Source organism: Pteropus medius, unplaced genomic scaffold (genome assembly GCF_902729225.1).
Source record: "Pteropus medius unplaced genomic scaffold, Ma_sr-lr_union100, whole genome shotgun sequence".
NCBI lineage: Eukaryota > Metazoa > Chordata > Mammalia > Chiroptera > Pteropodidae > Pteropus > Pteropus medius.
The window spans coordinates 6437782-6447365 of NW_024354886.1; the positions used below are offsets into that span (position 1 = coordinate 6437782).

At 44.3% G+C, this 9584-nt stretch overlaps 1 protein-coding gene across 1 annotated transcript; it reads left to right on the top strand.

The window, feature by feature from the left end:
- Positions 1–3927: 3927 nt before the first annotated feature.
- On the top strand, positions 3928–9142 carry LOC120597658 (HLA class II histocompatibility antigen, DM beta chain). The gene is made up of 6 exons (XM_039856292.1): positions 3928–4215; positions 4862–5143; positions 6380–6664; positions 8136–8252; positions 8414–8449; positions 8789–9142. The coding sequence occupies exons 1-6, from the start codon at positions 4161–4163 to the stop codon at positions 8803–8805; spliced, it is 792 nt and encodes a 263-aa protein (XP_039712226.1). The 5' UTR covers positions 3928–4160; the 3' UTR covers positions 8806–9142.
- Positions 9143–9584: the final 442 nt, after the last annotated feature.

The window sequence follows — 9584 nt, forward strand, 5'->3', positions numbered from 1 at the left end:
TATTGCTTTCTACTTCTTCTTGATTTCTATCTCTCTATTTTCTAACTTATGCAAGAATTCCTGCCAGTTGAGCCTTAAAGCTGCTTTTGTTATGCCATGTGACCTTAGACAAGTCACATCCCCTCTCTGGGCCTCAAATTCCTCATCTGTAAAATGATCAGCTTAGGTTAGATGCTCTCTGATTGAGCATTCTATTAGACTGTCACTTAAAATACTAGAGAAGCATTCAAGACCCTCTTTACTCTGGTGTCCCCTTCTAATAAAAAATACTATGCACTCTTCCCAGTGGGAGTCTTACTCTTCAGTGAATCAGTTTTCACCCTCTTCCATGACAATATCATGTCTTTCTTCACTTTAGGGCATTTGCCCAGGATTTTTCCTCTCATTGGAATACCTTCTTTATTCTGCTCTGCTTGTTCCCATCTTAACACTGTAGAGCAAACCCAAGTTTGACCTCTTTCGTGAACCTATCCCGGATCCTGCAGTCCTAATTAGTCTTTATTGAACTCTTCCAAGATTTAGCTCTCAACTCCTTGGTAGCACTCAACACAGGCTTTACTCTCAAGGATATCCTGCCTTGTTTCATATGTTAATTTTTTCTACCCTTGTAGTTTGTAATTTCTGTAATTCAAGGATCATAAACAATTTATACTCTCACCAAAAGAGCAAGGTAGTTCTCATTTTCCTTTATCATCATTAACACTTGAAATTATTTGACTTTTAAATATTGGCAATATGGTGGATGTAAAGTAGTATCTTGTTTTAATTTTCCTTTCATTACTATTGAGGCTGGACATCTTTTCCCAGGGTTCCTTCTCTGTGAATTGCTGAGTCATATCTTTTGTCTTTTTTAAAAATTGCATTTTCTTGTCTTTTTCTTGTAAATTTGTGGGAATTTCTAATATATTCTATACAGTAATCTTATGTCAGAAGTTCAAGTAATTTGGTTGTAGAATATAAGGATCATAAACTAGTTATAGCAACTGTAACCCAAATGTCAGAGTCTAGAGCAGTGAATTCTGATAAGGAAGAGGGAGTGGGAGGAGAGAGGTGAGGTGGGGGATGGGGTGAGGTTAGACAGACTAGGAAGTAATGTAATCCTGGCAGGGTGTAGGTGTGTGTAGTTTTGAAAAGACATTGAAGGAAGTCAGAAATGTCGTTTCATGCTATTGGTTTTAAGTTACAAATGATTGATAGGTTGAGCAATTTTCGAGGTTACAAAGTAGAAGCTTGAATTAAAACCATCTGTCCAGAAGGAGAACCTGAGAACTTACCGGGAGCGATGTTAGGAAGAGATTTATTATTATGGCCATACTCTCAGGAAAAGCATGAGACCGTATTTGTGACTCCCTTCAATGTGCGATGCCAGTGATGTAGTTCATTTTTGTTTTAGCTGGCTCAGGCTCCTGGTAGACCTCTGACAGCACCTCATAACATTGCCTAGCTAGTGGAGCTATATTCCAGAACTGCAATGCCAGCTGCCTTCCTCTTTCCTGACATGAATCCAGCCCAGAACTGAAGGCTTGCCTCCAGGCCCCCTCCATAAAGAAGACTTCCTATCCACCATGCCCATGATGATTTCTTTTTTTCTCTTTTAAGTCCACTGGCCTTATTACTTATTTGCTTGAACATAAACTCTTCTCTTTATAGATGTTTATTCTCTTTCCCCAACTGACCTATGAGAGAATGACAAATGATGTGGGGTCAGAGTTCATATCTCTTAGCTCTGGGTTTCCTTGTAGTGCTTTGCACATAACACCATAGTTAGTCCACTTCTGACATGAGGTGGCCGGGCTGGGAGAAGAGGCAGTGGGAAAGGGGAGGACTCACTTTTGGGCTCTTGCATAGTAGCAGTAAGATTGGAACAGTGTGTGGAAAGCTGACTGGGATTCCCTAACTTCTTCAGTCCTAGTGCTACATAAATAGTTATAAAATCACCAACAATAGACAGGGCAGTTAAAATATTCTTTGGGATTGACTGGAGGTGGGGGACAGAGCTATGTCTGTAAAAAAAAAAAAAGTACTGTTAAGAAGAAGAAGGGAAGAAACCGCTTCACTCAACACAGGTCTCTGGATTTTTCTGTCCTGCTTTATTCTAAAAATCACCCTCAGCTTTCTCATTAATAGAGAAGCGAAATCTACATTTCCTGCCACGGCCTTACAGAAGGTTTCACATCTCCTTTGGCGGCCAGAGCAGAGACCGAGGCATGAGAGGGAACACTACTCAGCCTTAGCACACTGGTGGAGGGCCACACCAGTGTGGGCACAGGACCACAGAGGGAACATCCTGGTGCCAGGGCAGGCTTTGTAAACATTGAAAAGGATCGCAGGACCTAGGCCCTGCAAGGTCAGGTTCCCTCCTACCTAGGGGGAGGAGGAGGATGCTAGGCAGAATGCGTGCATGTGTGTGTGTGTGTGTGTGTGTGTGTGTGTGTGTGTGTACACATGCACACATAGGAGAATTCACAGTTTGAACTGTTTAAAGAGAAAGTGGAAGAGATTCTGGTTCTAAGAGCGGAAGAAATCCTGAGAACAGGAAGACTTGGATGGATCAGATGACTCTTCCCTTTCTCCTTTTTTCAGCAGAAACCACCACTAGCTACCTTAATGTGGGTCATCTCAATCCCAGGAGGTAGTGAGTGTTTGGGCATGCTCAAGTGTGTGTGAGTGTGTACCTCTAGACCTTGGGTGTGTATCTTTGGACCTGTTTCCAAAACTGTAAAATGAGGACAATTAACAGATCTTTTAAGATTGAATGAGACAGCATGTAAAGGGCCTGCATAGCACATATCTGTCACAAAGTAGAAGCTCAACAAATTTTGGACTCCCTACCCCATTTTCTGCCCACTCCAACATACTTGATGGTTTATGAGAGGAATTAGAAAACAATCTTATAACTAGGATGGGGCTGAGGGTGGCTTGGAAACATAGGCACAGCCTCAGTTAAGCTCAGTTACACAAAACAAATCTTTTGTTTCTGATATTCATCTTTTGGTGCGTGTTTTCTTTTCCCCTTCCATTTTCTTTAAAGATCAGAAATTTTAGGGAGTCAGGAACTTTGGGGGAGGACAGATAATTATGGGACAATGGGCTCCCTCCTAATCCTTTCGTTTAACTCTGTCTTGTCCAAGGAGAGAAAAGTAGGAAAGCTTTATCTTATTTTTCTGGTGGCTTCATAATGCAGGGACCTACCCAGGGTCAGAGGGGACCAGTGGAAGGAAACACACAAGGGAGTTTCAAGTTTGGTGGAGACAGGTGAGCTTTGGGCACTGGCCCATCACCAGCTATTTATCAAGGAGTGTAAGTGGAGTCACTCTGCGGTCTGCCCTGAGATGGCTCGGAGTGTAGGAGGATAGGGTGCCCTGGCTCCAGAAAGCAGAAAGGAGGAAATGAAGCTCAAACAAAAGAACTGGAGGCCCACGGAGGGATGTTCAGCCCTCTGAGGGATGTCCTTGACCTTTGAGGTGGAGCTACTTTCCTTAGCTGCTATCTTGCCTTGAGGCCAGAGAGAACCTTGCACTCTCCCTGTGATTCTTTCCTTCTCAGCAGCCTTGCCTCTGCCACCTGCCCCAGAAGGGCCCCGTGTCCTTTGTTTTCTGGGTGATAGGGCAGAACAAGGGTTATGTAATATCTTCCTAAATAACTCCCTTTAAGGAACAAAAGAGGTTATCTAGGCTCAGTCTTTGGGGAAGACATTGAGAGGAAACAGTTAAACAAGCAGCAGACCTGGCCACATGCATCCTAGGAGTACTGGGAGTATTCTCTCCACTGACCCAGGGAAATCCACCCACAGGAAGAGTTAAGAAGGAAACCAGAAGTTTAAAGCCTAGGGCAGGATGAGATTTACTTAGTAACTGATGACGCTAGGCTGAGGCACTCAACAATTTGTCTCTTTGTTTGCCCTGGTTCCTTAGCCAATCAGATAACCCTCAGTTTTGAACAGGGCTTATATGAGTTGGTAGAACAAATTTAGTACCTAGGGGCGGGTAGCTCTAAATCACTCATTTAATAGGGATCAAGGGGCCCGGGTAATACCATATTCCGCTCAAGGTCTGAAGATCATCTACCCAGACTGGGGTTTCTGGAGCAGGCAAGGTTTCAAGGCCCCTGGAGGAGCTGGTCCAGGGGACCGAATTGCCTGTGCCTTCCCACAGCAGACCATGACCATACTCTTGCAGCTGCTGCTGGGCCTTGGCCTAGGCTGCACCGGAGCAGGTAAGGATATTCCTTCCTGGGACCCTCCCTTCCTCCACTCCTGTTTCGGGGTGAGGGGGTTCAGTTTTGTTATTGGATTTAGACAGCCAAGACTAGTTTGTCTCCCAATTACATACTCCTATAGCACATGTACTGTACCTTTGTAGCAATTTTAATAGTGATTAAGCTGTATAATTATTTGTGTGATATAGATTTCCTGCTGGGATGTAGGCAAGGACCTCATCTGTCTTGTTTACTGCATCCCCAACTCTGAGCACAGTGCCCGGCACATAGTGAGTGCTCCATAAATGTATATGGAGTGAATATTTAATAACATATCCAGCACAAGACAAGGCTGGCTCTTTTACTTTACCCCTTTTCTCACTCAATAATGTGCCTTATTGAAGGCCTTGTCCTGGTTAAATCACCGTGTTTAAACATGCAAATAATCTCAGGCCACTCCGTCCCCACACTTAGTCTCACATACAGACGAAACAGGATCTAAAACATCTTTGCTACTACCACCTATTCCATCAATCGGGGCTCTTAGGGACTCCAGTACATAAGCTTGGTCAATAGATGCTGCTTGAGGTGGGAAACCTGTGCCCCACTCACTGGGTGTATCTGAGCCTGGCCTTTGACCTGCCCCCTTCTCTGGCTCCTGCAGATGGCTTTGTGGCCCATGTGGAAAGCACCTGTCTGTTGGATGATGATGGGACTCCACAGGATTTCACATATTGTATATCCTTCAACAAAGATTTGCTGACCTGCTGGGATCCAGAGGAGCACAGAATGGCCCCTTGTGAATTTGGGGCACTGAATGTCTTGGCCACTTACCTCTCGAGTTACCTCAATCAGCAGGAAAACCTGCTCCAGCGCTTGACTGAGGGGCTCCAGAACTGTGCCACACACACAAAGCCCTTCTGGGGATCACTGACCCACAGGACACGTAAGGAGAGAGGATACAGAGGGGCTATTAGAAAACATAGTTAAGACAGGGGAGGCCAGGGAGGATATCTCAGCAGGCAAGAGGTTCAAGATTTGGGGCAGAAAAAGAAGCAAAAAATGGTGGACCTGGATGTAGAAAGAGGAAGGGTTGACCCCTAAGGGGAAATAAGGTAGTTGGTGAGGGTGGAGCAGGAATAAGAAGTAATAGGTGAGCCCATGAGGAGCTCTTCAGGGGAGAGTCCACGTGTTTTCTTCTCAGGCAGGGCATCTAAGGATGCAGATCCCAGTTCTACCAGGGGTGTGTCAGAATAACCAGAATGGCTTTACCCAAATGGTTACGTCTTTTTGTACCAGATTCTGATATTCTTGGTCTGGGATGGGCCTCAGCACAGGAATATTTGGAAAGCCTCTGATGATGTATGCTTTCTCACCCTTGATCCCTTGCATTGAGAGTGACTTGAGACTGGTAAAAGAAAACTTGAAGATCTCTACAGGACAGAGTAGTGTGTCTTGAGATGTGACTTCTGAACCGCCTTTCTCAGAAGTGCCTGGGGAAAGTGCTTGTTAAAAATGCGAGCCCATGAGTGCCACTGCAGATCCATTGAATGAAAATATCTGAGGACAAAGGCTATGAAATCTGCATTTTAACCAAATTTAAAAAAAATTTTTTTTATTTAAGATTTTGTTTGAAAAGCACCAAGACTGAGGCAAGCAGGAGGGTCACCTAGGAGAATAAGCTAGTGAAAATGGCAATACTAATAATCTCATTAATTTGGACTACACTAATCCACATTTAAGAGTCCTGAGTTAGGCTTATTTACTTAAACTCTTTGAGGGAAAAAAAGTTTTATTTAGCACATTTATTTGTTAAAGGAAATTCGAGGACAGAGGATTTTCTTACCTTTACATAAACCCCAGCTTACAACTCTGGACTGCTGTTAGCTTATGTAATTGAAATAAATACAGTGACTTCTGGAAAAGCTTGCAGTTCAGACCTGGCTTATTCTTATTATGATCAAACATCATTTTGGAGGAGAAAAAAAATAAAAGGAACGGGCAATGAAGGAATGGGAGAAAAGAAAGAGTTAAGCAGGAGTAAATTCTAATTCCTTATTTTCAAAAGGATGTGTGGTGACATAGAATGTATGGAAGGTAAAATCCACGAAGAACTGATGTAGGAAAGAAGTCAGGTTGGTGAAAAAGCCCTCCTTCATGACTATGTTTTCCTCCTATGCAGGGCCACCATCTGTGCAAGTAGCCAAAACCACTCCTTTTAACACAAGGGAGCCCGTGATGCTGGCCTGCTATGTGTGGGGCTTCTATCCAATGGATGTGACCATCACGTGGAGGAAGAACGGGAAGCTTGTCCTCCCTCATGGCAGCGCCCATAAGACTGCCCAGCCCAATGGAGACTGGACATACCAGACCATCTCTTATTTAGCCACAACCCCCTCTTTCGGGGATGTCTACACCTGTGTGGTGGAACATATTGGGGCTCCCGACCCCATCCTTCAGGACTGGAGTGAGTGCAAGGCAGGTGGATGAAAGTAGGGTTAAAGCAGAGAGCTACTGCAAGTGAGTGGTTGAAAAGGAACACCATTTTTTTGGCAGAGAGAGTAAGATGTGGAGAGGTCCATGGTATATGGTAGGGAGGGAGACAGTGAAAATGACAAATGGGTCTGGAGAAATTTATGAAGAGTTTTTGACCAGAAATGGGGCAATGGGATGCAAAACTGGAAAATTAGTTATTATTGTTGTTGCTATGGTGGTGTGGTTGATGTGGTGTGCTTGTCTGAGGGTGAGAGGGGAGCATGACTGTCCTGAAAAGAGGAAGTAGATTTCAGAACCAAAAATTGCGATGCAATATTCCAGGATCCTCAGATTTCAACTATTCTGTTGTCAGATCAGGAGTGGGAATTGGAGAAATAAAGAAGGTTGCAGAAGAAAGGAGACTCTCTTGCTATGGGAGTAATACTGAATTTGGGCTGCTGCTGTATCGGGGAGGAAAAGCCATGGCTGGTAGACATTTGCTGTGCATGCGTGAGGGCTATTGAACAAAGACGATTATTTGAACCCCAGAATTAGAAGTAGTTAAAGGAACTGAGAGAAGTTGCATACAGATTTGAGGATTCTTGAGAAAGAGAAGAGGAAGAAATGAGGAAGAGGAAGGGAAAATATCTGAGGTCGTGGGCTAGGCAATCTGTCTACAAAGGGCCGGGGAACAGGATCCCAGACTGGCCGCTGAGACCAGCCTTCCCCCTGTGGAGAGTGTTATATCTTGCTGGGTAGCTGAGAAGGGTATGAGGAGCAGAGAGAGGAACTCACAGGCTCACCTGAGCTCTCCTGGGAAAGTCTCCCTCACAGCTTGCATGAGGAGTTTCCTTTGGTGGTGGACTGTTCATTTTAGCATGGGAATGGAATCCAGGTGGGACAGAATTTAGAGTAGGGCCAGCTCTAGAAAATAGGGGACTGTGAAGTGGGATGGAAACAGGTTCTAGAAGGACACGTAAGAAATCTGGATGTGGACAGGTTGGAGGCACATAAGACGTGGACAGATAGGAGACACATAAGACACACAGCTCACAGAATAGAACCATTGGAAGTTAGGAAAGATGGAAAGACATTTTAATAAGAAAATGCCTAGGTAGAACAAGTAGAGAGCAAACATGTCACCACAGGGTCAATGGAGAAGGGAATGAGGAACCTTTTATTCTTTGGTGGGGGTACCTTTAGGGTAGAGGAAGAAAGTAAGATGCCTTCAGAGGCCCCACCATATTAGAGAAGAACTAGAAGGTAGGGTGCTAACTCTGGGCAGAGGGGTCTCCTGGCGTTACTCTGGAAGCAGAGTTTACAGGATGTGGGTTGGTGTGAGATAGACCTTTGGGGTTGAGATAAATCATTTTTGAATCTGCTGGATGGAGCCTGCAATAAATTAAATTGATCTGAGAATGAGCAACAGAGAGATTGGTTCTAGTAAGTTTCTGTTTTTGTAGCACCTGGGCTGTCCCCGGTACAGACATTGAAGGTTTCTGTGTCTGCAGTGACTCTGGGCCTGGGCCTCATCATCTTCTCTCTTGGTTTGCTCAGTTGGCGGAGAGCTGGCTCCTCTGGTGAGTGACCCTCCTCAACTCCTGTTGCCATTCTCATTCCCAATGTCTGCTCACTTTCTGTTTGTGATTGGTTCTCCTACTGCTACGCCATTTGTCGTGAATAACACCAGATGCTTTTATATGCAAAGACTGTCCTCTAATCAAATATTTTTTTCTTCTAGGTTACACTTCCCTCCCTGGGTCCAATTATCCAGAAGGTAACATCTGTGTTGGTCTATTTGCCAACTGGTCCTTTGGAAGGTGTGAAGTTGGGAGGGGGAGTCAGCGTTGGGCTCAGCTAACGGTGATTATAGTAGGGGTGAGATTCCACCAGGATCGAGTCAAGAGCTTATGTAAGCCACCACTGTTGAGATTAGGAGCAGGAAAGAAGAGACCCTTCTCTTCTAACCATGGAGTGTCTCTGGGGAAGAGGCTGAAGGTAGTACCAGAATTTTCAATATCACTGTGTTAAGGGCTCTGACTTGATGGTTATAGAGTCAGGTGATGGGGTCAAATTGGTTTGAAGCCTTATTATTTCCTTTTTATTTCTTCTGCAGGTCATCACATTTCCTAGAGGCAGGGTTCTACAACTTCCACTCCAAGTGAGAAGGAGATTCAAACTCTTAGTGATGCCGCAGTGCTCCTCCAACATCCTCAAACCCTCCACATTTTTTTGGATTCTATGGTTTCTCCATCCAGTTCTTTGAATTTCCCAGTAACCCCACATGGAAACCTTAGTAACTTGGGAGATCTCATTCTTGAGAATATTCTGTAAACAAGTTATTGTCTGAGGCTATGTTTCTGGGGTGTACATAATTTGGGGAAAGAAGTTAAAGGCCCTCCTGGGGCCTCCACAGAGGGCTGTGAGTTGCTGGTGATCATCTCTGAGGAATAAACTTTGGTGGAAGTATCGCTTTTCCATGCTTTATTCCAAGGTGCTGGGGAGGGACTGTGAGTAGAGATAGGGGCTGGGCCTGATTTTTTTCTCCTGGGGTGGATGAGTCAGTGCCTTCTCCCATTTTCTCATCTAGAGATGACAGAATTTGGTGCATTTTTTAAAAAAAATTTTAATTCATGAGAAGAAATTAAACTGCAGTGGTATGGAGTCACAGAGTAAGGTAGAGGAAGGGATTAACAATTTATTTTACTTAGCTCGTAAGGGACCTTATGAGGATTAAATGAGTAAGAACTTGTAAATGGCTAAGAACACTGTGTGGCACATAACAAGCCCACAATAGTGACATGAGCTATTAATATCAGTTACTCAACTTTTTGGGCTGGGCATTATACCAGGTGATTTACATGTACTATTTCATTTGATCCTCATCATAACCCTGACATAGACCCTCAGAT

What these genes read in the sequence shown, in the direction of transcription:
- LOC120597658 (XM_039856292.1), top strand. Translation starts at nt 4,161, where the DNA reads ATGACCATACTCTTGCAGCTGCTGCTGGGCCTTGGCCTAGGCTGCACC. An exon ending in ATCACTGACCCACAGGACAC is followed by an intron (nt 5,144 to 6,379) that starts GTAAGGAGAGAG and finishes CCTCCTATGCAG; the next exon opens with GGCCACCATCTGTGCAAGTA. An exon ending in CCCCATCCTTCAGGACTGGA is followed by an intron (nt 6,665 to 8,135) that starts GTGAGTGCAAGG and finishes CTGTTTTTGTAG; the next exon opens with CACCTGGGCTGTCCCCGGTA.